Source organism: Phoxinus phoxinus (genome assembly GCF_949152265.1).
Source record: "Phoxinus phoxinus genome assembly, chromosome: 1".
NCBI classification, from domain to species: domain Eukaryota; kingdom Metazoa; phylum Chordata; class Actinopteri; order Cypriniformes; family Leuciscidae; genus Phoxinus; species Phoxinus phoxinus.
In genome coordinates, this window is record NC_136876.1 from 51,983,363 (window position 1) to 52,011,133 (window position 27,771).

The window sequence follows — 27,771 nt, forward strand, 5'->3', positions numbered from 1 at the left end:
TCTGGCAGGATACGCGCGAGTGGTGCTTTGTACATTCACGCGTCTGACGCCCGAGTTGAATTTTTTTTACTTTGGCGTCAATTCGCGGCGCGTTAACCAATCAGGAGCATGATTGCTGCTGTCACGTGGTGAAGTGACGTGTAAATGGGGGCAGGCCCGCTTTTCAGTTTATAATGTCATTTTAAATGTTTGGTCTCAATAACTTATTTTATATGTTTGGCCTCAATACATTATTTTGTAATATGACTAAATGCCCGCGTGTAAGAAGAAATGACATTGTTCAGCTGTATGTTAACTATGAATGTGACACTCAACACTTGCAGTCGTACATTTCTGAACGAGATGAAGAAAAAGTAACATAATTAAAGAAGTAATTTGACCTACGTTTAACGAGTCGTTAATGTATTTTAAGCTATAGATTGTGAATTTAAACATTTCTCGTTGACCAGCGGCAGACGTCAGGAGGACTAGCCGAGGTGAGGCTGTTCCCGGCGGGTTACATGAGCGCCCGGTGATCGCCTGGATCTCACAACTCCGAAACGTCAGATCAAATCTTTTAAATAGGCGCTATCTTTATAAATAAACAGATTTGAGCTTTAAACAACTACATTCTCGACTGAACAACTCTTAAAACTACATTTCGTGGCACAATAACAGTAGTATTTTAAAATTTTGCTGTTATCTTATGCTTAGCTTGTTTTCCTGTGTATTTAAGTAGTGTAGTTATATATGTTGGTTGTTCTGTTCCTGAGTCTGTCTTTGTCAACATTTGAGTTTAAGTTTGTTTGTTTAATAAAGTTTGCAACGGTGTTGATACACGAACAGCACACGTTGCTATCTGTGTTTAAACTAAACTCAGTTTAGCCTCCAGACAGTGTAATGCACTACCCGAACACAAACTAGCAAACTGCCATTCAGAAACAATCCACTTCTACTCACTACATCTACATTTTATTGTCCGTCAAAAACACCAGACGCTCATCTTGATCTTCAGCGAGTGCTGAGCGCTTTTTGTTGACAATGTTTCAGGAGTTGAGGTCGTGCGCTAGTTTGTGGTGTTAGGTTCGTCACGACCAAACGTTAGCGATTGGTTACGCCAGATCCAGAGTGGCTCTGGGGAGATCCAATAGTTTTAAACTTCAACTGAGTACCCGCCTTCAAGGTAGTTAACGCTTGTCAATAGAGAGTGCACTGTAAAAAAAATATTGTTGGTTTGTCTTAAAAAAGTAAGTTACCTGGTTGCCTTAAAAATTTGAGTTCATTGAAATTAAACAATTGAGTTAATGCAATGAAGGAGATTGGTTTAATCACTAGAAACTCAAAATATGATGTTATCTGAACTACATTAATTATCTAAGTTGATTTGACAAAGGAAAAAAAGTTGTGATTACAAATAATGGAAATATATTTTACAGTGTGGCCAGACTCTCTGCACAAATGAAAGGTACGAGAGTGTGTTAGGACCAGGCTAGGGTTTGTCCATATTTGACCCAAATTTGGGTTGAAACAACTCAGCATTTTGTAGAGTGTAGCCATTTCTCAAATTAACAACTGTATACAGGATAAGCTAACGAAAACAAACCGCGTCAGTTACGTCATCATCATGTCTAGCGCCTCTTGACACACCACAATTTTGTATGCACGGTTTTGCATTCGAATGCGCTTTTTTTTCTTTTTTTTTTTAGTTTGACGAATATTCAAAATCAGAATTGTTGTTTGACAGCCCTATTGCTGTTATATAATGTTACGATATTTTTTGCAGTAAGTAATTTTCTCACTGACCCAGCGTTCAAAGAGGAAGCTCAAACCCAATGGAAAGTTTCCCAAAATGTTGATCAAGCATCAGTTTCCATTACAGATTAGTGAACATTTTAGCGATTTTCTTCTAAATGTCGACAAAAAACGATTGAGAAATGACGGCGTTTCCATTAACCGATGTTACGCGATAATCAGTCCAGAAATCATGGCAATGGATGTTGGTAGGTTTATGTACAGTATATCACAGACACCGCACTGGCCATTATTATTAATGTAAGGAGACGTGTGTGTGTGTGTGTGTGTGTGTTATCCAATCATTAATGGCCAGGAAAGACTCTTATACTGTGAGCGGCTCATATGAGGAGTTTCTGGAGTTTCTCCCTCAGTTCTGCTTCGAGATCTTGATTGTGTTTCTCTGAGGTTCAGAATCCAGAATTCCTGTCATTATTTTGTCTTTTATGAGTTTAATGAAGAACTGTGTCTCGTCTTCTGTCCAAACACACCGCGTCCTCTACGTCAGGCGACTGTAAATGCGCAAAAACTGTTTCCATTGCAGTTTTGAGAAATATTTCTGTTTCGAATTGCCTGAAAAACCTCCTCATGCGAGCGTAAGAACTTGTTTGCGATAAATGGGAGTTTTTGCGACCACTCCAGTTGAGTTGGTTTCTCCTGTGTGTTGTATCTGGCCTGTGGCTCTGTGAATGCTCTTGTGGCCTACAGACGTCTGGATCTCTCACACACACACACACACACACACTCGTTTACTCTGGCCGTACAGTGCCCTGCAGCGGATCTGATAAGCCAGTAGATCGTGTCCCACGCTGGTGGCAGACGTTGAAAGCCCTGATCCGCAGTCAGCCGGAGGCTTGGGAGGCTCACACAAAAATCCTGCTCATGCCACATCAAAACATGCTTCCCTAAATACATGAGAAGAAAGACACCGCTTCAGGAATGACCGGCGGCCATCGTGACGAAAGTTTCAGCAGCACTCATTGTATAAGCGGAAGTGTGTGCTTACACCTCTCCTCTGTGTATGTGTGTGTGTGTGTGTGTGCAGAGCATGTTCTGACAGGCCGGTTCAGAAAAATGTTGAACTTTCGATCTCAGAAATCTCGAGGCACATTGGAAGCCTGAGGTTGCTCAAGGTGAGGGAAGGTAATTAGCGTTTGCTTGCTAAGTACAGGTGACAATCAAAAACCAGTTACAAACAAAACAAACTTGTATTTTAAATTGGTCCTCGATCATAAATTCATCTCCATATGATTCCCATGCCATACTGTATAGTGTTGCCCTGAGCTGAGTCAGTGGGTGCACTGGGTAATTTAACTGATTGAAGACAGTTAATCTGTCTTTAAAGTACAAAGCAACCGTGTGGAAGCTTCACAGAATAAAAAAGGCATTTTATCTCACAATTGCGAGTTTACATACAGAATTGCGTTGTGTAAAGTCGCAATTGCGAGATAAAGTCAGAAGTGTGAGATATAAACTCGCAATTCTGCCTTTTTTTTCTCAGAAATTCTGACTTTATATCTCACAATTATTACTTTATATCTCACAATTCTGACTTTATATCTCACAATTCTGACTTTATATCTCACAATTATGACTTTATATCACGCAATTCTGACTTTATATCACGCAATTCTGACTTTATATCTCACAATTCTGACTTTATGTCACGCAATTCTGACTTTATATCTCACAATTCTGACTTTATATCTCACAATTCTGACTTTATATCTCACAATTCTGACTTTATATCTCACAATTATGACTTTATATCTCACAATTATGACTTTATATCTCACAATTATGACTTTATAACACACAATTATGACTTTATATCTCACAATTCTTACTTTATATCTCGCAATTCTGACTTTATATCACGCAATTATGACTTTATTTCTCACAATTCTTACTTTATATCTCACAATTCTGACTTTATATCACAATTATGACTTTATATCACAATTCTGACTTTATATCTCGCAATTCTGACTTTATATCTCACAATTATGACTTTATATCACAATTATGACTTTATATCTCGCAATTCTGACTTTATATCTCACAATTCTGACTTTATATCTCACAATTATGACTTTATATCACAATTCTGACTTTATATCTCGCAATTCTGACTTTATATCTCACAATTCTGACTTTATATCACACAATTATGACTTTATATCTCGCAATTCTGACTTTATATCTCGCAATTCTGACTTTATATCTCACAATTATGACTTTATATCACAATTATGACTTTATATCACACAATTATGACTTTATATCACAATTCTGACTTTATATCTCGCAATTCTGACTTTATATCTCACAATTATGACTTTATATCACAATTATGACTTTATATCTCGCAATTCTGACTTTATATCTCACAATTCTGACTTTATATCTCACAATTATGACTTTATATCACAATTCTGACTTTATATCTCGCAATTCTGACTTTATATCTCACAATTCTGACTTTATATCTCGCAATTATGACTTTATGGGCCCTATCTTGCACCCAGCGCAATTGACTTTGAACACCGACGCATGTATCATTCCTATTTTGCACCCGCGCACAGCAGACTTTTCCCTCCACAGACGCACGTCGGTAAATTAGGAAATGAACTTGCGCTCGCGGGGGCGGTTCATCGCAAAGAGGAGTGTGTTCCGGCGCAAAACTTCCATGGTGCTATTTTCCAGTTTTAGAAAGCAATTGCGCCATTGACCAGGAAAAAAACTGTCTAAAGACAGTGGCGCGTTGCGCGTTAGTGATATGGTATTTTAAGTGCGCGTGCTTGGCTATAATGTTAACGCGCATCCACTTTGATTCTCTAATATAAACAGACGCAGCAGTTTTCATTTTTGCAAATCATACATTATTACAAGGAAAAATATTAACACACGAGGGAAATCATTGTTGTGTCCGTGAAGATGTGAAAAAGATCTATCTAGATAAAAAAAATTAAAAAATCTAGATTAGGCTACACATTTCAGGGCTCCAAACAAAAAAATCAAGTAAGGAGCCATTGGCTCCTATAGGGGAAAAAAACAGGCGCCAAATAATTTTTTTAAGAGCCACATAACAATGCATTTACTTTTAGTCACCCTGTTGTGTGCATGTCTCTCCTCTTCTTACAGTTTCAGCATTTTCATCTTGTGAATGTTCTGGGAACTGAAGCTTATTTGGGAACTGAATATCACTTCCGACTTATGAACTATATACAGTCAAATAATTTTTTTATATAATAAATAATAAATTCCCGCGGCTCGCATGCACGAGAAACTGCACGTGCTAACGGTGCAGTCTGTGGAGCATTCTTCGCGATTATGTGATCGCGTGCATTTTTATGCTTATTACTGTCCCCGTGTTTTCTCACAGTGTCTTTTTTTTTAAATGGTTAACTTAGTTCCTGTAATGAACTCCGTTTTCCCCGCTATTTCTTTGCCCGCTCTTGAACAAAAGTCACAAAAAAAAATTTGTGTCTCGTGATCATACCTCAGTAGGGCTGCACGATTTTGGCCAAAATGATAATCACGATTATTTTGATCAATATTGATATCACGATTAATTATCACGATTATTTGTTGATTTGTCACATAGGCTAATTATAACTGCTTTTTACATTCATAGTGTGCTACATTTCCTGCTTATGTGCATCAAAATAAAATGGGTCCTCTTATTCACCAAAATTCAGTGCATCTCCAGAATAAATAAAAATAAATAATGTATTAATATTTTAAATTGTATTTATATTTTATATACATTGTATTTATAATAATTATTAGGATAGACTAGAGATATTATCTTCTGTTATTATTCTTATTCACCAAAATTCAGTGCATCTCCAGAATAAATAAAAATAAATAATTTATTAATATTTTAAATTGTATTTATATTTTATATACATTGTATTTATAATAATTATTAGGATTGACTAGAGATATTATCTTCTGTTATTATTATTATTACCTATTATTACATGGCTTGGTTAAATTCTAATGTAGAATGCAGTATATTATTTCTTGATAAGACACAGTTGCCATGAAAAACAGAGCGTTGTCATGGACACGGAAGCAATACAATCGTTTTTAAATCAATATTTTGTGTCAAATTATTGATTTATTTGGAAGGTACCCATGTAAGCGGGATCCCGATGTCAGTTAATAAAATTCTGTAGTTGTTATTTGAAAGGTCTCTTGTTATTTGAAGTCTCTCGCGCACTATTGCTCGCGCCCAGACACTCGGTCTCTCTCGCGCACTATTGCTCGCGCGCAGACACTGTCTCATCTCGTCCAGTTCGCTTCGCTTTTGTTCAGTCCGGCAAAACATTCTAGTTTCTACATCTAGAAACTAAGCTGTGCGGTGCAGGGAACAACTCTGATTATTGGCTTGTCATGGAGCCAGCGCTAGATTGGCTTTGCAAAAAAAAAAAACTTTCATATGGAGCGTTCTATTAACAGAATGACGCATTTAAAATATCGCATATTTTTTGTTAGCAGGTGTGTCATGCAGTCTGGTATAATGTGTCTGGTGATTGACAGAGATGAGGATTGCTTGAAGAAGTCCAATATTTTTCGCTTTGACATTTTTTTTCTGGCGCGAAAGGTGACATTCGTTTTACCCGTTCATATTTTGGCGCTTTCACTCAGTTCACACAAAGCGTCTCATTTCATGACGTTAACAAAACAAATGAAGCGATAGGCTACTGGTTATAAAACATGCATGTATGATGCAGATTTTACAATCAAAGGGAGTAAATTTGTATTGTCGCCAATGGCGACCTTGGCAGAAATTTCACTCGCAAATAAATATATTTGGTCGCAAATGCGACCATTTTAGTCGCAGTTTGGAGCCCTGCATTTACTATACGCCTGTTTAACCGAAGCTAATTTGCGCAGGTTTCTCCCATCACCCCCAATGTCACTTCTCTGTGTTTTACGGCGCTGACGAGAACGTCGGTTTCCTCGGCTGTGAACTGCTCCTGGCGTGCACTGGCAAATCCGCCGTTATAATAGCAATCAGCCATGAAACAAGCGCGCCGGCTCTTAAAGGGAATGTGAGAGGACGCTCTGATTGGTTTATTTCACGTTACGCCCAAACCACACCTTTGAATAATGAAGCTACTTCAGACCAACCCCTTTTAGATTTGCGTCGGGCGCAAGAGTCATTTATCCGCCGGGAAAATAGCAACAGCACCGGGATCCGCCCACAGAGTTACTTGCACTTTGACACTTGCGTTTCAGATCGTCAAAATAGGGCCCTCAATCTCACAATTCTTACTTTATATCTCGCAATTCTGACTATATCTCGCAATTATGACTTTATATCTCACAATTCTGACTTTATATCTCGCAATTCTGACTTTATATCTCGCAATTCTGACTTTATATCACACAATTCTGACTTTATATCTCGCAATTCTGACTTTATATCTCACAATTCTGACTTTATAACACAATTATGACTTTATATCTCGCAATTCTGACTTTATATCTCACAATTCTGACTTTATAACACACAATTATGACTTTATATCTCACAATTCTTACTTTATATCTCACAATTATGACTTTATAACACACAATTATGACTTTATATCTCACAATTATGACTTTAGAACACAATTATGACTTTATATCTCACAATTATGACTTTATTTCTCACAATTATGACTTTATATCTCGCAATTATGACTTTAGTTCTCACAATTATGACTTTATATCTCACAATTATGACTTTATAACACACAATTATGACTTTATATCTCACAATTATGACTTTATAACACAATTCTGACTTTATAACACACAATTATGACTTTATATCTCACAATTCTGACTTTGTAACACAATTATGACTTTATATCTCACAATTATGACTTTATAACTCACAATTATGACTTTATTTCTCACAATTGACTTTATATCTCACAATTATGACTTCATATCTCACAATTATGACTTTATAACTCACAATTATGACTTTATTTCCCACAATTATGACTTTATATCTCGCAATTATGACTTCATATCTCACAATTATGACTTTAGAACTCACAATTATGACTTTATATCTCACAATTATGACTTCATATCTCACAATTATGACTTTATAACTCACAATTATGACTTTATTTCTTACAATTATGACTTTATATCTCACAATTCTGACTTTGTAACACAATTAGGACTTTATATCTCACAATTCTGACTTTATATCTCACAATTATGACTTTATAACTCACAATTATGACTTTATAACTCACAATTATGACTTTATATCTCGCAATTCTGACTTTATATCTCTCAATTATGACTTCATATCTCACAATTATGACTTTATAACTCACAATTATGACTTTATTTCCCACAATTATGACTTTATATCTCGCAATTATGACTTCATATCTCGCAATTATGACTTCATATCTCACAATTCTGACTTTATAACTCACAATTATGACTTTATTTCTCACAATTATGACTTTATATCTTGCAATTATGACTTTATATCTCACAATTATGACTTTATTTCTCACAATTATGACTTTATATCTCACAATTCTGACTTTATATCTCTCAATTATGACTTCATATCTCACAATTATGACTTTATAACTCACAATTATGACTTTATTTCCCACAATTATGACTTTATATCTCGCAATTATGACTTCATATCTCACAATTCTGACTTTATAACTCACAATTATGACTTTATTTCTCACAATTATGACTTTATATCTCGCAATTATGACTTCATATCTCACAATTATGACTTTATTTCCCACAATTATGACTTTATATCTCGCAATTATGACTTCATATCTCACAATTATGACTTTATAACTCACAATTATGACTTTATTTCTCACAATTATGACTTTATATCTCGCAATTATGACTTTATATCTCACAATTATGACTTTATTTCTCACAATTATGACTTTATATCTCACAATTCTGACTTTATATCTCACAATTATGACTTTATATCACACAATTCTGATTTGTATTGTGAGAAAAAAAGTGTCCATAAAAACAAGCTTCCATAACTGTCATCATTATGTGTGTTAAGTCTTTATCTCCCGCTCTCTGCTGTTTCCTGTCCAGTGTTAATCATCTGTGTCCTTCTGAACAGACAGACTCTTTCCTGATGTCTCACAGTGCCATACATGTGGTTTTGTGTTCGCTTTGAACTGTCCTAACTGACTTCAGTGAGTGATCTTAAAAGCAACGAGGCTGGAGGTGTTGTTTCTCTGAAACCCAACGCTGTAATTCAGACGCTGCTATACTTTGGCTTTTTGTAAATTGGTCATATCATGAAAAACATTTCTTTTGAAATAAGTTTTTCCTTTTTTTATTCATTAATTTGATGTTCTGTGTAGACATTATGGTTAAAAACATTTAACAATTTTTTAGTTAAATGGCCTTTTTTTCATAGTTTTTAAAGGGGTCATGACATGAGAAACCAAATTTGCCTTGATCTTTTGGTATATAAGAGGTCTTTGTACCATTAAAACGTCCTGCAAGTTTCATAGCTTAAGACGTCCTCCCCATTATAAACGAATCATTTATTTAATCAAGCTCTAAATACAGCTCGTTCTGGATCCATGGTAAGAAGTGACGTCACGGTACGAAGTGACGTACCAGCGTTTGCATATGACCGCCTCCAGCACAAGACAACTACGCTTAAAGCGCAAGACAACTACGCTCACTTCGTATCGTTGTCGCGCCCGCGCGCCGCGCGCCTCACAAGCGTTCAGTCGACGGACAGCGAGTGGGTCTGTGTACAGGGAGATTACGACACCGCAGATGTGCTGTTCCTGGCTGTGGACAAACAACATCTTTGAATACGCTGCGAAAGATCCAGTCGGCAGGGAAAAATGGATGCACTTTATTTTTTGCGGACGTCTCAGTCACGGCAGTGTTCGTTTAAGCGTTTGTTCTATACATTTTAAGGATGACTGTTTTGAGCTTTGCCAGAAAACTGTTGCTCAAAGATAAGTCCGTGCCGTCTATTCTGGGCTCAACAACGACGACGCAAACTGTAAGTAATGTATTTAAAACTTTAAACTACTTTTTAAATACGCTGAAAGATCCAGTCGTCAGGGAAAAATGGATGCATTTTATTTTTTGCGGATGTCCCAGTCACGGCAGTGTTCTATACATTTAAGGATGACTGTTTTGAGGAAAAAATCCCAATATGATGCTTGGCTTTGCCAGAAAACGGTTGCTCAAAGATAAGTCCGTGCCGACTATTCTGGGCTCAATAACGACGACGCAAACTTACTTTTTACCATGGCTAATATAAACACATTTGTATAAGAGAATCTTAAAATATGTCGCCTTTCTAGTAGGCCTAACGTTACATGTGATAGAAAATTAAAAATGTTGCCTTTATCAATGCTGCATCTTCAAAGATGGCCTGTGCATGCATTTTTGTCCGTGGTACACCCTATCATTTCATTGGAATTAGTTAAATAATGTTAAACTGTTAGCAAATGAAGCTATAGGATAATTATGCAACAATAATCCGTTTTCAAGTGTCTCGGGTTAATTTTTTTTTTATTAATTCAAAATAGTTTCACTTTCCATGTGGACACGGGCTGATCCAGTCTTCGTTGTTGTGGTGATGGTTCATTTTCCTCTGATTCCGGCTCAAACATAATAAGGTTTTATCATTGCAAGAGCCATCGCTTCGCATGCATCACCCACTAATAAACAGTTACGCCGAATCCGCAAATGTTCTGGCTGGGGGCGTTAATAATTGATGCATAGGCACTGACGTTAGCCAATCATAACAGTGGGCGTTAACACTGAACTCTTAAAGGGGAAACACCCCCAAAACAGACTGTTTGAACCAGAGGATGAGAAACAGGGTGGGAAAAGGTCATAAATCACTACATTTTAAAAGTTTTTTGTAAAAAAAACTATAGTAATACTATAATTGCACCTAAGGGAACATAATAATAAAATAAAAAAAACCATGTCATGACCCCTTTAAGCAGAAGCTCATCGATTTATGATATAGGAAATATTTTATTTGAAAAAAAAAATTTATTTTTTGCAAAATGGTCTTTTGTGGTATCATTGTCACAGTGTCTGGTGGTTCCCTGGGTTTAACACTAGAGGTCTCAGTTTTCACGGTGTCTAGGCATTTTCACTACATTTCCCATAATCCTGTCTGTCACTGATTGTTAATTTCCTTCAGCTGTTTCTCGTCACCTTGTTTGCACTTGTGTATACCCTGTCTGTTTCAGTGTTTGTCACGGAGTCCTTGTATAATATCACACCACTTCCGAGTTCTGCTTTGTTGCCCGTTTTGTATTGTTTTATGTTTTTGGATTGCTTCTCTGGTTTTGACCCCTGCCTGGACTGTTAACGAGTACGGATAACCCTATAAACTGCAAATGGATCTAACCCCTGCTTCCCGTGTGTGGTTCGTGACAATCATCCACATGCAGTTATGTTATTAACCAACTTTGCATGTATTTTATATTATTTGAGCACATTAAACCGTATCAGTTTGACAGAATTTTTACTTAAATAATTTACTTAAAATGTTCTTAGAATCAATATGTTAATTTCCTGATATTAGCCAGGTTTTTCCTAATATTTTACACATGGGGAAAACCAATTGTTTAGTCAATAATTCAAGAAGATCCATACTTTAAAACTCTTGATTCTAACTTGTACTTGGCCTTATGAAAAAGTAACATAGTAAAGTTTAACTATAGCATTTATTACAGTAATAATATCATACGGTACAGTTAAGGCTCTTCATTACCATGCTAAGACCAATGTTCATTTCTTTCTTTCTTTTTTAGTAGCCTACACATATAAACTATATCTACAACATGCCACAGTGTAATATAAATCTTCACTAACAGATCATTTATTATAAATTCTACAACACGTTAGTCAACATTTACCACAATAAATACAATGGAACGTGATAAATTCTAGTAAAGGTGGTCGAGTAGTTTAAAACACTTACTAATTGATGTTTTTGCAGGATGATATGTTCTCTTTTCATCAGTCTTTTTAGTTTATGTGGCAGTAAGGCATCAAAGAGGGGAAAAACACTTTTCAATATGTCACTTTGGTGATCAAAGATGAGTTTAAGGGATACAATGATTGACTACAGGGGGTCAGAAAGAGTAAAAATAAAAGGTCATGCAAAACTAAATTGTGTTTTTGGTGCAATAAACCACTGCACATTCATTACCACTACACATTGACTTCAAGACAAATGTAATGTGTTTTTCATTTGTAGGTTGAGCTGAGGACTAAAGTCTTGGAGGCCAAACATCAGGAGGACACACTGAGGATGCAGCAGAAGCACGATGCCGAGATTCAGAAGGTGAAGGACACTAAACAACTCTTAGTCGATCAACCTGACAAAGATTTCTGAAAATACTTTGCCCAAAGATGAAAATTCTCTCATCAATCACTCACTGTCGTGCCATCTTCCTTCAGATGAACACAAATCCAGCTCTGTGAGTCCATATAATCTCTCGTGCCACATTAAAGGGTTAGTTCACCTTTTAGTTAAAAATAAATATTTTAACAATGTCTTTACTACCTTTCTGGGCCGCAAAGTTTCAATTACAACAGAAGCCTATGGAGGAGTGAGACCGCTCTCAGATTGAATCACTAATATCTTAATTAACGGGGTTGAACAACATGAGGGAGAGTCATTACTGACAGACTTTACATTGTTGGGTGAACTAACCCTTTAAAGAGCGTCAAAACAGTATTTATTGTTTGAATTTTGTGATAAAATGGCAGAGGTGGACACAGTACACAACTTCTTCTTGAGTAAAAGTACAGATACTACTGGTCAAATATTATTCCGTTACAAGTAAAAGTTGTAAAGACCGATTTTTCCTTAAGTAACAGTACAGAAGTACTCGTTTTTAAAAGTACTTAAGTATAAAAGTAAATGTCAATGCATTGTTTTATTATTGTTGCATTGTTGCATGTAATACTTACAGTACCTTATGCCTCTGAATATATGCCTACCCTCATATCAATATCACATGTATTTCTAGAACACAGTTCCAGTCGTGGGATTGAATAAGTCACTCAATAACGTCCACAATGGGTTCGGACACACAAATGACTGTTCTCAGTTTTTTGGCGTTTAATAATAATAATAATTTTATTTATAATGCGCCTTTCTCATACTCAAAGCGCTACAACATACAGAACAAAATAGTCAAACAATCAAACATTGACGTAAAAATAGGTATAAAAAAATACACAATTTATATATTAAAAGCTTGACTGAAAAGATGTCTTAAGAAGTTTCTTAAAACAATCCACAGAAGCAGCATCCCTGATAGACGCAGGTAATGTATTCCATAACTTTGGCGCATTACAGTTTAGTATGAATATGTTAGCCTTACTGTTATCTATAAGATAGTGTGCTCCAAAACAATGACAAAATTCGCATTTAGAAGACCAAAATCAGGTTGATGTCAGAATCCAATGTCTGATTGACGTTAATCTCCAACGGTGTATTGTGGTTGAAAATCGGGTTGACGTCAGAAACAAACATCAGTCGAGTTCTGACGTCAACCACACTTTCATTTCCAACCAAAATGCAACCAAAATCATCATCTACTTTCTATTCGAGGACCTTCACAGAAATGTAGTGGAGTAAAAAGTACGATATTTGTCTTTCAAAATGTAGTGAAGTTAAAGTAAAACGTTTCCAGAAAAAATGATACTCAAGTAAAGTACAGATACTCCAAAAAGGAAGTACAGTACTCAAGTAATTGCACTTTGTTAGTGTCCATACTGTCCAGAATTTTAAAGCTGAGACTTCAGTTTCATATCAAAAGTAATAAAGCATTGCGATTTATTGGACAAACATTCAACTTTCTCTTAAATAAATAAATAAACACATAATCTAGCCTATTAGTCCTGTAAATTCTCACATTTTTAACAAAAACAGAGCCTATTATCATAGAGGCTTATTATCAGTAAAATATGAAAAAATCTGATTATGACAGAATTTTTACGACACTGTGTCAAAATAATGGAGATTGGGGAAGTCTAACGCGACCTCTGAATTAACAATGTGTATTCATTATATTAAACGCAAGAAAAAACTCAAAGTCCATCTCAGTTTGCCTAATGCATAAGATTTCGTCATAAACAATACATAAATCTGCTGTTAACGGGGGCCGAAAAAGAGTTTCACTGCAAAAAATGCTTTGCTTACTTAGTCATTTAGGCTTTCTAGTCCAAATATCTAAATATTCTTAAATCAAGATGCATTTACTAGAGGAGTAAAATTACATAAGATATTAAGTCTTGTTTCCTGGGGAAATAAATCAAAATTATGTGCAAGTTTTTAAAGTTTTTGCTTTAAAAACAAATTCGATAAGAAACAAGATTATTTTAATTACCCCATTGGCAGATAATTTAGCATGTTTTAAGCAAAAACTCACTTAATTTTGATTTATTTCCCCAGAAAACAAGACTTAATATCTTGATAAGTATGTTGATGATGCACAGATGGACTGCTCACATCTTGAGACTGTTTTTTTAACACCAATATCAAGCCAGAGTTGCACCATCAATCAAACAAACAGGTATTAAAATACATTTCTAAAACTTAAAAACGGTCATGTGACTTCCTCCTGTACTGTATGTTTCACTCCCAGTGGCGTCACACCTTGACATTGTGCCTGTTAAATGACCTAGGTTTACGGATGTGTGTATGTCATCACCCTTTATAAGCCGTAACATGATTCTTGGCAGACCGTTGTCTTTCATGTCATCGCTAAAAGCCCGTCGGCCCCTGGACCTCGTCCTGCACACTCTGTCACGACTCTACAGGTGTCCGAGAGAGCTCTTCAAGGAGACGATGGGGAAAGTGTCCCTAAATGTTCCAGGAACTTCCCTTTAACCTCCTCTTTCCCTCGCTCTCGGCCGCTAGCTTTCATCTTCCACAGGCCAGCGGCTCACTGGATGATGAGCTCCGCAACAGAGTGCACTTCTGATGGACAAAAAGCAGGATAAATAATCCACTGATGGCCGCAGGATTTTCAGAGAGAGAAAATAATAACTTTCGGGAGGTTTGAACGAAGTTGCATCTGTGTTTGAAGGGAAAGACCAGCTCTGAAAGGGTGCTATTCCCAACATTTCTGGACTGAACACTGTTGTATTAGGCCTGATGAGAGTACTTCTGTAAATAAGAGCTCGTATTGATGAGGACTATTCTTGTTTAGCAGGATCAATAATCCACTGATGGGATCGCTGGCTTTTCAGAGGGAGAAAATAATAACATTTGGGAGGCGTGTTTGGTTTGAATGAAGTTGCTAAAGGAAAAAAGCCGCTCTGAAATGGTGCTATTCCCAAGCTTTCTTCACTGAACTCTGTTGTATTGACCTTATTCAGAGCAGCGCCGTGAAAAGCGAGGCTGTGAGGGATAGACTCGCCATGTTTTCAATGGCATCCGCTGAGAAAAAGCTGTGTAAAACTCTCCACAGCTCCACAGCTCGTAATATATTGACTGCTCATATTGATGTCTACTATATTGAAAGATATTGTGCAGTGTTTGGTCAGCAGAACAATCAAAAAACAGTTTAACCCTCTATGGTACACACATTTTTTATTATTATTACATGAAATTGCTTCAATCATACAAATCAACAAATATTTTTGAAAGAAGATATTTTGGGGAGATAGTTAGGAAAACTTTGCCATATTGCAATGCTGTACCACAATGTAAAATGGTCAAAAAAGTAGTTTTTCTATAAAATTCTGATTTTCTTTTCTATTTAAGGCGAGACACGGCAGGCAAAAAACTTTTTTTTTTTCACTGGTCAATTTTGAGATTTTGGGATATTTGTCTTCAATAACATGTCTTCTTTCAGACTTGTGGTGAAAAAAGTCAGAAATACACATTTAGGTCTTTATTTTACTAACTTTGTCTATTTGCGTCTGTAGATTTCTCTGAAATTCATCAAAAGTTGTCGTTATAAATCATCATGATCCGCGATCTCTGTCTACACCGCCATCACACACACCGCTGGACATCTCTCTCTCTCCTGTACAATGCTGTCGATCCAAATATGGCCATTTCCTTTCAATCAGCAACCAATCGTGAAAGTACAATGGACAATTAACTCTAAAAGCGAAATCTCATTGGCTGATGTCAATTTCTGACAGCGTGATTGGTTCAGACGCATCACGTGACGCGCTCTGACATTCAGATGTGTGTTTTTGACTGTTTTTCTGCTCAGTTGAAGGCCATAAATGCTGTGTTTATAAGTGTTGATGTGATTTAGGTGGTTTGTATTGTTGTTGCTGATGATTTGATGAGATATTGTGTCAGTAAATAGTTGTTTCCACTAAAAAAGTATGAATTTTTTACATTACAAATCTTGAAATGCCTTTTTCTCAAAATGAGTTTTTTGTCATTCTCCAGTAGAAACATCTCAGCCGATGTTCACCAAACTCTCCAGTTATACACTTAGCAGTATTCTGAAGATATGTTCAGAGGGATTTGTTAATAAATCATTCCTGGCCTGATTTATGGGACATTTTAATCAAAAATATATGGCGAAACTCGTTTTTTTTAAGGCTATGGACAGTATATTTAGATTTCCTAGGTAATGAAAGCATATATCCTGAAATCCCTCTGAACATCTTTGTTCATCTTGTGTGTAATCAAAATGAAAAAAAAAAATTGCACCTGGCTTTATCATATGTTCAGATCTATCTACTGAAAATATATGCAAAATTGTGCATATTTAATGAGATAATGCATAATTTGCATAATTAAACATACACATTTCAAAAACTTGCAATAATTTTTTTTTATGAACTTGTGTAAGTAATCAACTGAGGAAGTTTCATGGTGATATCTATAATTTTTTTTTTTTTTTTACCCTATTTACCTGTAGTGTCTCGCCTTAATTGCACATTTCTTTTAGAAATTGATAGATTTATATACTTGAAACTCATGCAAACCAAAAATAAGTAGATCCCTACCATTTATATCATTCCCAATCATTTGGCTAACTCATCCTCATTCCCATTCTCTCCGTAACATTTCTGTTGCTGTATTCATTTTCTAAAATTAAGTAATCAGTTTTGTTATTTATACATAAATACAACTATACTACAATAAACACTTTAAATAAATAAATACATATCTGCAATCATATTGTTGATGCTACCATCTATTTAAAAAAAATCCCAATGGGGAAATACATTACTGCAATTCCACTGTGGTACAGCGTTATCATACGGACACATTGATATTGTCTCAATTTACAGTAAAACTATGTTAGACAAAGTTTATTTGTGAATAAAAATATCTAATTTACTTATCAAAGATGCTGCAAAATGAACTCCCCCTTGAGAAGAGATGTTTAGAGATGAGGTTATTTTCTGGAGCTCTTCAACCGGTGTGATGGCGATAGTGTGAAAGTGGGACATTCAAATGTCATGTGACTTAAAAAAAACAGCACATTGCAGTACCTTAAGGCCTGCCCTTTTAATTCCCATAGTGAAATATATTGTATTTGTGTCTGAATAACAAGGAAATTAGTAGAAATGAATTGTTGTTGGTTAAATAACCCACTGAAGAGATGTATGTCTATCAAAGATGGCGCTGCTGTGAATAAGGTCTGTTAGGCCTCATGAGAGACCATTACTTCTGTAAATAGGCGCTCTTGTTGATGAAGACTGTTCTTGTTTAGGTTCTCCAGTGTGGACTGGGAGCGCAGGAGCCTCAATAGCTTCCTCTGGATCTTGAACTCATTAATTCACCAATTCTTTGTGTTCAGCGTTACATGAACTCTCGGTCTGTCATTGTGTCCGCTTTGCTCTTAATGAGCGCTGTTGTCTGGTTCTGGAAGACTCTGTTCTGAGAATGTCAATATTTGCTCAGGTGCATCTTTCTTTGAAGACCCTATAAACACCACACACACACACACACACACACATGCAGAGCTGTCCGTTGGTGGGCTTGCTTCGTGTGCCCTGTCATGTCCTCGGAGCCGTTGATCTCCGTAGGGTCCTTTGAGATTTCCAGACCCCTGGTTGTGACGCTGTTGTCCACCCTCACTGAGACAATGGCCGACAGTCTTTGAACTCCCACTCGGACACAGGCGGCTTGCTGAAGGTCAGGCCATCAAAGGAGTTACAGCGGTCCCAGCAAACGGCCAAACCGCATCAGATAAAACACATTTCTGAAATGCCCCACCTTGAGCCCAGGCATCTTATCACCCACAGCTCAAGACTGGGAACAAGCCCAGCAGATCTGCTGTTTATTTGGAGATGGCTAAATACGGGTTACACTTGGCTCCGTCCCGCCCCGCCACAAAGGATTTCTGAATTCCTTGGGTTCATCAAAAGCCCGCACTGTGTCGCACAATGGGCGGATTGTTGAGGACTGGCAGAACCGGTCCGCTGGAGTCTGGGAGCCCACCGTAGAGGTCTTTGAGAGATGAGGGACAAGGTCATGAGTGAGTTCCTCAGAGCGGAGGCTCGAGTCCTCTCAGATACTGGCAGCACTCATTCATGCTTCAGAGAGTCGGGAATGTTAACACTCAACGTGCTCCGGAGACGCATCAAAAAGAATACGTAACACTGTTTTCAGTGGAAAGATCACTCCGTTTCCTTTTATCCTTTTCTTTTTTTTTTACTCCAGAGAACAGAGAACTTCAATAAGCGACTTTTGCATGTCTATTTTGCATATTCATTTGGTCTCTTTTGTTGTTAAACATGCTTGTGAGTAGTGGTGGAGATTTTGATTCATCCAAAGTGACTCTTTTGAACCAAAACGATTCATTCAGAATCTTCTACTGGTTCGTTTACTGACCTTTGTAGTTTACATCATTACACCAGTAAAGTAGTGTGTTTTTCTGTATTATGATGAGTAAGTCATTTAATAATTTACTCGATAGATTCATTCAGAATCGTTAAATGACAAAAACAGCCTTTGGATTTGAGCTGATGACTTGAATCAGGTGTGTTTTATTAGAGAGACATACAAGTGCACTGGTCTAATTAAAGGATTATTTCACTTCAGAATGATAATTTCCTGATAATTTACTCTCCGCCACGTCATCCAAGATATTCATGTTTTCTTTTCTTCAGTCGAAAATAAATGAAGGTTTTTGAGGAACACACTCCAGGATGTTCTCCATATAGTGACTTCAATGGTCCAACGGGTCGAAGGTCCAAATGTGATTTTTAGTGCAGCTTCAAAGTCTCGACACGATCCCAGCCGAGGAATAAAGGCCCGTTCACACCAATGACGATAACTAAGTTAATCGCCGAGGTCCAGAAAAATCCAGCACTGTTTGACAAGTCAAGCCCCTTTTCAAGAAAATGGATATGGAAAACAATCGTTGATACCTTCTGAATAAAGTGAGAAGTATTAGCGTTACCTCGGGTTTCCACAATGACGTTGTACACACTTTGAAACCGTAGCGCGCGAGCTTAGATTAAACAGACCGCTATCGTTCGTTGGTGCGAACGCAAATATAGTTATCATTAAAGTTATCGTTCTTGGTGTGAAAGGCCCTTAACTCTTCGGGGTCGCCTATCGCGCCGGCGTGATCAAGTCACATGACCAGTTTAAGATGTCAAAGCATAAAAACAAAGTCACGTTGAGCGCAAATTGAAGCGAAATTGAAAGGCGGGGCCGCGGTACAAAGAGAGACGTATATATATATAGAGAGATATTGCTAATTTTTGGAAGAGTTTGAGTAGATTTTGAGAGTAGTTTAGGAGTAGTGTAGATAGTTTAGGTAGTTTAGGAGTAGATTTAGAGTTTTTTTGTGGAAGAAAAACAAACAAACTGATATTTGTTGTAAATAGTTGTATGTATAGTTTGATTTTGTGTTGATTTTACCGTTTGTATGGTATATGTGTACTATTTAGGACCCCCTCTTACTCAAGGAATGAAAGTCCTGTAATGTAGCTTCTGTGTAATTGTACATGAAGTGTTTTGTAGAGTTTCTAAGCAAAAAAGAAAAGAAAAAACACCTGAAAAGAAAAAACGCCACACCTGTTTTTTGCTGTATATAGTTAGATTTTTTTCTCAATTTTACCTTTTTTATGTTGTATTTGCACTATTTGGGAACCCTCATACTCTGGGAATGCAAGGCCTTAACTATAGCTCTCTGTGTAACTGTGTACATAAACTGTTTTAAAAAGTGGCAAAGCTAAAAAGAAAAGAAAAGCCTATCTGTACGTTCACACCGCCGCCGGCGAGAGCGGCAAAATTCGCTCTCGCCGCCCTGCCATCGACGCCGTGAGATTCGGTGACTCTCTGGCGCTCTGACGTAGATTTTAGAATGCGTGATTTTTAAAAAAACTTTATTTAAAGGAGCCGCAAAGCAAATAAGAACTGAACATAAATCAGTATCCTATTTTGTGCATACTGGACACACGTAGGGTATAAGTTAACCTATTAAAATATTTTAAATGTGAAAGTAACAAAACACCAACAATTTCAGACACCTTTTTCCATGCGTCGTTCTTTTTATTAATGTCCCAGTATGTAAACAGGGACACGTCGTACAATAACGGGAAACCCGCAACAGAAATAATTAACTTTTCCTCCATTTTGCTTAGGAACTAATGTGGTCGGAACCAAAGTTTACAGGATTGTGTTCTCTGGTATCCTCTCAGGCGGAGGACTTCTACATTCCGATTGGTTGCCGCCGAACCGCGTCATAGCTTATTACCATAAAGTTGACTTGATCTCAACTCTTCTCGCCGGAGCTCGCCGCTGGCTCTCATTGAAAATGAATGGCTTCCGGCCACTTTGACGCTCTCGCCGCGTGCGGTGTGAACGCACAGTATGGCTACACCTGCTTTTTTTTTGTAAATCATATTTTTTTCATATATAGCTGGATTATATCTGAATTGTACCTGTATATGTTGACATTTACAACTTGTGTTTACATTTTAAACCTTTTAAAATGCTTCATTGAGCATGTTTGTGTTTTTTGTAGTAAAAAAGCTCAAATTTTTCGGGTTTTGTGTTTTTTGTGTGTTTTTGGGTCCAGTATGTTGATACGGTACATCAAAGTAAAAAACTAATTGTCTGGTCATATAGGTGATGTTGTGCTGAAAAACATTATAACAAACATTGTTTATGTTGCAAATTTGAAAAGAAAAAAAGTACTCAAAAACGGCCAAAAATACCCAAGACTACGAAGAGTTAAGAGTCTTATCTAGCCAAACTATCGGCCATTTTATGAAAAATATAAACATTTATATACTTTTTAACCACAAATGCTCATCTTGCTCTGCGATGCGACACACATTACGTAATCACGTTGAAAGGTCAAGCGTGTTCCGGTTCAGAAATTTAGGGCGAAAAACTCACATCTATTTTCTCCTCCAACTTCAAAATCGTCCGACATCGTTGTTGTACCTTTTTATTTTCGTATGTTTTTTGTAAATGACATTTGACTTGGCTTTGTAAACACTAGGTCTGTACTTCCGCCTAGGTCACGCTTGACCTTTCAACGTGATTACGCAATGTGTGTCGCATCACAGCGAGTGCAAGACCAGCATTTGTGGTTATAAAGTGTATAAATGTTTATTTCTATATAAAATGTCCGCTGGTTTGTCTAGATAAGACTCTTATTCCTCGGCTGGATCGTGAGAGACTGAAGCTGCACTGAAACTCACATCTGGACCTTCGACCCGCTGGACCATTGAAGTCACTATAAGGAGAACATCCTGGAACGTTTTCCTTGATAAACCTTAATATCTTTTCGACTGAAGAAAGAAATACATGAACATCTTGGATGACGTGGGGGAGAGTAAATCATCAGGACATTTTAATTCTGAAGTGTACTAATCCTTATTTAATTGCATATAGTATAAGTCATTTTTACACAGCCATAAAATGGACTATTCCTTCTTCCCTCATTTCTCTCATTGTTGACGAGTGATTCACACACTGAACTGAATGATCAAATGCCCCCTTTCATTCAGTCAGTGTTGGTCAGCAGATCCCTGTTCACAAATGAAATACCTTGTTCATTCAGTACGTTCACCAATGCCATGTCCTAGTTTGTTTAGTTTGTTCGTGAACATAAGTGCCAGTCCATTCAGGACTGCTTCAAGTCATTCAAGACTCTAAAACCATAGACTTGTTCAGTGAAGGGCGTATACATTCAGCAGGTCCAGCAGTTGATATGCTATTCATATGCTAATGTATGCTAATGACCTGCTATTTGCTCATGCTATACTCGGGGAGAAGCAACCAAAGCCAAAGGGAGAGACTTCAGCGAGCGAAAAATATGTCAGTGCACGGAAGGGAATGATTTGTTTGGTTCACAACCAAAACACGACAACTTGTCAGTGGGGTCATGTGTGCGTCTCCTGGACTGGTCTTCCTTCCCAGAGCATAATGTGAGATTCATACGGGTGTGTCATCCGCTGCTTTAAGCTTACGCTACTGTTACAGATAATATACTTAAGCAAAAAGCCTTTGCTGAAGAAAGGGCCAAAAATGGGGATCTTGCCCCCCCATCCGCTAAATGCCGGCTTCAAAGCAGCAAATTCCAGCATTCAGTGACGCAGGAGAGGGCGAGTTCCTTCATGGTCATGCTTGTGAATAAGAACATTATCCTCTGTAATCTGCAGCCAGCATTAGCTTGTCATATGGAAGCACCACAAACCTCTATTTAAACTCTGTTCCCACTGAAATGTATTTATGGCTCTTAGATTAGCTGGAAAGTCTGGAACATAAACGTTCTGTCATCTGTCGTCTCAGTGTCATGAATGCTGCTTGTTTGTAGTGTTGTTTTGCTAATGCAAGTATCACTATTGCTATTGCTCATGCTTCGAGTTGGTGATCTGAACAAACATCTAAAGGCTATGACACATCAAACCAACATCAAAAACGATTGCAGACGAAAGCTGACTGTTGTCGGCTCGGGTCCAGGCCAAAAAGTGTCGCTTGAACACAACAGCTAAGGGCTAACTAGCATGTATGTTTTATGCCTGTGTGAGATAAAATAACTCTCCATACCACCAGGTGGTAGTAGTATATATTCTTCATTCAAAAATGGACTGCGAATATATATACAAATTGTAAACAAAGCTTATGATTTTGAATATGAATCATATTGATCAGTTGGTCTTCACTTGCTTCATTCCTGACGGCCATGTCGTTTTAAACATATGAATGTATTGGAAAGCTCAGCTAAGGTCAAGTGTTCCCTCTTGATGTCATTGATTGCCTGCTTTCATCACTTTGGTTTTTCTTAGCGTTCACCGGGTCGCTAATCTAAACAGCCAATCAGAGTGATCTATCTCACAGAGTGACCGAGGTCCAATTTACCATGTTCAATCGACCAAAAAGATTTTGATTCATCCTAAGTGACTCTTTTGAACCAAAAAGATTCATTCAGAATCTTCCACTGGTTCGTTTAGTGATCCCCTTTGTAGGTTACATCATTACACCAGTAAATTAGTGTGTTTTTCTGTATTATGAGTGAGTCATTGAATCATTTACTCGATAGATTCATTCAGAATCATTAATGACAAAAACAGCCTTTTAAGGTCTTGGATTTGGTCAGATTAAAAGATAAGGAGGTATAATGAGCTGAAATGAGAACTCTTTTTATATAGATTACATAAACAGAGAATATTTGTTTTATTTTTGAATTAGATAATTTAAAAGTACACACTTAATTGATTCTAAAGATATATTGCTCATGTCTGAGTGAATAGTATTCGCTGAGTTTTTTTTACGTTTAGAGACGTGCACCAGAAAAAAAGTTCACAGAGACGGAGAGGCAGAAAGCACTCCCTGTTTATTTTCTTTATTTTACAAAAGCACAATGTTTTATTTCGATTGTAAGTGGACACATAAAAAGGTAGACATTTAACAGCTTATTTTTTCATATTTCTTAAGTCTGTATGACCAAAAATGACGGAGTATTTTAAGTCTATTTTGATGCTATGTAAAACAAAGCGAGCAAAACGCGCCGGCGCGTGTGCCGACCCCAGAGGGTTAAGTCTGGCTTATGTGTATTTTCTCAGATTTTGGACCGGAAGAACGGTGAGATTGATGAGCTGAAGAGCATGTATCGTGGGAAGCAGAAGGAGGCGGAGGAGACGGTTCGGAGGCTGGAGAAGAGAGGTGAGCTCATAATCCATAATAATAATAAAACGGCCCTTAAAACATTACTCAGAGGACCCAACGAAAGCGGCACCTTGTAGACAGGCTTGTACTACAGCTCAAATCACACACAAAACAGGCTTTATCTTTCCACTCAGGAAAAGCAGGATCTGAGATGTGATGTTTAGTATTTGGCTTTTCCATGTAGTCCAGGTATTTGTTAGAGGAAAATGACTCGAGAGATGGTCAGTCTTTATTTTTGTGGCCTTTGACCTAGTTATGTATTATCCGCCAAAAGCACAAACTGTCTCATTTACTATCATACTAACTGACAACGTGCTAATTATTTATTGAGAGAACTCTTCAGTCAAATTAATCTTTATTAAAGTCCCACTGAAGTGCCTTGTATCGCGCAGCTTTGTTTGATGCGTTGACGTAATTTCCACTGAAAGGCGGGACATATTGAATGGCTCCTCCCCCTTTTCAAACAGCCAATAGCGTTTAGTTTCCCTCACAGACTGCGGGTCGTACATGACGGCCCCATGAAGTGAATCCGAGCGCCAATGGTATGCATATTAAAGCTAAAAAAACTTACATTTTGATTTAAGCCGGCCTTTAATGATGACATTCCTGAAAATTAAAGTGGATGTGGAATTGATGTCAGGAAAAAACTAAACTTTAAGGGTACTTGGTAACTTCAGGAACAGCTGTTTTATTCTAACACTAGCCTAAAATGTTAAAACCACTCACAAAACTAACCTTTTATGGCTTGCTGCTGTAATACACTCCACCTTAACTCGTATAACACCGAGATATCTGTTGCTGTTTGCATACCTATTATTATTTCTTGAGTCATGAAGAATGGTGCTATGTCTTGGGGGCGGCCTGGGGTTCGAGAAGACCGAGAGAGGCCTGAATGTTTGTCTCTGCCTCTCTCTCTCTCTCCCCTGTAGTTCAAAGCCTGCTGCGAGAGTCCCAGGTCATCCGGCAGACCAAAGAGAAACAGATCAGCGAGCTGAAGAAAATGTCTGATCAAAGTGCTGAATCTCTGAAAAACGAATGGGAGAAGAAGGTAAGGAAGGGTTGAAAAGGCTCAGGTTTCCACAGGCCTGTCCCTCCTTTGAACACTGAACACTCAGTGAGTTTTAGAGCTCAGCCAATCCCATCTGAGTCTGAGAAAGAATCTCAAAAATCCATCTTCTTCTGAGTGCTCAGTAGATGTGTATGTTTATTGCAGAGATAGAAAAGAAAAACTCACAAATTCTCCTTTTTTTTCTTTTTTCTTTTCCTGGAGGATCCGACCCTGCCTTTGTACAGGCTTTTGGTTGAAGGCTATCTTGCTTCAGGCCTTATAAAACATTCTCTTTGTTCTCTGTTTCTAAACGTAATATTCTGTAGGCCTTGTGTTCAGGGCTCAACAATAAGGAAGGCCAGATGGCATTGTGAGATCGTCTTTAATTATCTGTTTTTATGTCTCACAAACTTAAACATTTAGTTTCCTTTGACACAATGAACATCATTGTGAATTGTGCTGATTTAACCCTCTGGTGCTCTTCGCGTGTTGGTCAAAAATTACCCCTTTTATTATTGTTTTTTATTTAATACTTTGTTTTTAGGGGAATTTTTTTATACTAAATTATATTTACGCTGTATTTATTATCCATGTATTCACTTTTTGTTGATTATTGCAGATTATTGCAATAATTGCAATATTGCAAAAAAATATTACAGATTATCGCTGAAGTGAAAAAAGTTTTAAAAACCGTAACTTAAAAAAGTAACATAATTTTACGTGTATTGTTACACAAAAAGATACATATTTTCAAAATCAAGTTTTACTCTAAAATTGCAAGCAAAGCCATACATCTAAACAAGTTGTGCTCAAAATTTGAGCTTAATATCTCTAAAAATGAGCTTTCAGTCAGATTTTGTTTTGCTGCAGTACCAAAAGTTTCCACTAGATGAAATTCATCTCCCATTCATTTGCAATGCACTCATTTTTGACAGAGAGGAGCACAAGTGTGAATATTTTTGCAGGACCATTTAACCTTTTCAAATCATGTCCATGATTTTTTTTGGTGTTCACTTAGCAAGTGCCAAAACCTTTACCAAGTTTCGTACCATTCCAATGAAGTAAAAAAATAAATAAAATGACTGAAGAGCACCAGATGTCACCAGTGTAACATTATCTGGTTTTGTATCCAGTGGATTACAGAGTACAATAATTGAGTGACAGTTTTCTCCATACTTGAAATCACACTAGCATAAATGCTTAAGAATTTCAGGGTCTTGAAAAGTTTATTTTTTTTATATTTTTGTCCCCCCCCATCCTGGATCCCTTGTGTTGAGCTCTATTTTATGATTGGTTCACAGTTTCACACTGCGGTGGCGGAGATGGAACAGGAGAAGTTTGAGATGCAGAAGAAGCACACAGAAAACATCCAGGAGCTGCTGGAGGACACCAACCAACGCCTCGCCAAGATGGAGGCCGAGTACAGCGGCCAGAACCAGGCCACCGTGAGTGCACTCACACACACTTCAACTGAATTCAATGCAAACATGATGTACATTAGCTTAGAGATACATAGGGCCAGTTCTGTCAGGGCCACTATCCTCAAATACGATTGACAATTAGCATACAGTTTGGATTAGCGGTATGGTTCTTTTCTGGGCAAGAACTAGCCTAGCATGGATAAGAGTAGCAATAACCCCCATTAGGGTGAACAGAACATAACCAACATGAATGTATTGCAGATATCATTAATTCAAGATTTTAAAGTACAACATAATTCGAGAAGGGAATCATAATGCCGAATCCTGACTGATGAGAGGTGGAGCTGGGGATGGAGGAGGGTAATTAGCTCCTGAATCCTGACTGACGAGAGGTGGAGCTGGGGAGGGAGGAGGGTAATTAGCTCCTGAATCCTGACTGACGAGAGGTGGAGCTGGGGAGGGAGGAGGGTAATCAGCTCCTGAATCCTGACTGACGAGAGGTGGAGCTGGATAGGGAGAAGGGTAATTAGCTCCTGAATCCTGACTGACGAGAGGTGGAGCTGGGGAGGGAGGAGGGTAATTAGCTCCTGAATCCTGACTGACGATAGGTGGAGCTGGGGATGGAGGAGGGTAATTAGCTCCTGAATCCTGACTGACGAGAGGTGGAGCTGGGGAGGGAGGAGGGTAATTAGCTCCTGAATCCTGACTGACGAGAGGTGGAGCTGGGGAGGGAGGAGGGTAATTAGCTCCTGAATCCTGACTGACGAGAGGTGGAGCTGGGGAGGGAGGAGGGTAATTAGCTCCTGAATCCTGACTGACGAGAGGTGGAGCTGGGGATGGAGGAGGGTAATTAGGTCCTGAATCCTGACTGACGAGAGGTGGAGCTGGGGATGGAGGAGGGTAATTAGGTCCTGAATCCTGACTGACGAGAGGTGGAGCTGGGGATGGAGGAGGGTAATTAGCTCCTGAATCCTGACTGACGAGAGGTGGAGCTGGGGAGGGAGGAGGGTAATTAGCTTCTGAATCCTGACTGTACGAGAGGTGGAGCTGGGGAGGGAGGAGGGTAATTAGCTCCTGAATCCTGACTGACGAGAGGTGGAGCTGGGGAGGGAGGAGGGTAATTAGCTCCTGAATCCTGACTGACGAGAGGTGGAGCTGGGGATGGAGGAGGGTAATTAGCTCCTCAATCCTGACTGACGAGAGGTGGAGCTGGGGAGGGAGGAGGGTAATTAGCTCCTGAATCCTGACTGACGAGAGGTGGAGCTGGGGAGGGAGGAGGGTAATTAGCTCCTGAATCCTGACTGTACGAGAGGTGGAGCTGGGGAGGGAGGAGGGTAATTAGCTCCTGAATCCTGACTGACGAGAGGTGGAGC

The 27,771-nt window shown here is 38.0% G+C and overlaps 1 protein-coding gene across 4 annotated transcripts in view; it reads left to right on the forward strand.

Annotated features, from left to right (window-relative positions):
- cep112 (centrosomal protein 112) overlaps positions 1 to 27,771 on the forward strand; it is a gene marked incomplete at its 3' end in the record, with an annotated part of 233,392 nt that overhangs the window by 39,319 nt on the left and 166,302 nt on the right. For all 4 annotated transcript variants that reach the window (XM_079622922.1, XM_079622921.1, XM_079622924.1 and 1 more), the window contains 4 exons: positions 12,056 to 12,142; positions 23,827 to 23,926; positions 24,859 to 24,977; positions 26,279 to 26,422. In XM_079622922.1, the coding sequence (XP_079479048.1) occupies positions 12,056 to 12,142; positions 23,827 to 23,926; positions 24,859 to 24,977; positions 26,279 to 26,422 (450 nt within the window). The remainder of the gene's footprint in view (positions 1 to 12,055; positions 12,143 to 23,826; positions 23,927 to 24,858; positions 24,978 to 26,278; positions 26,423 to 27,771) is intronic.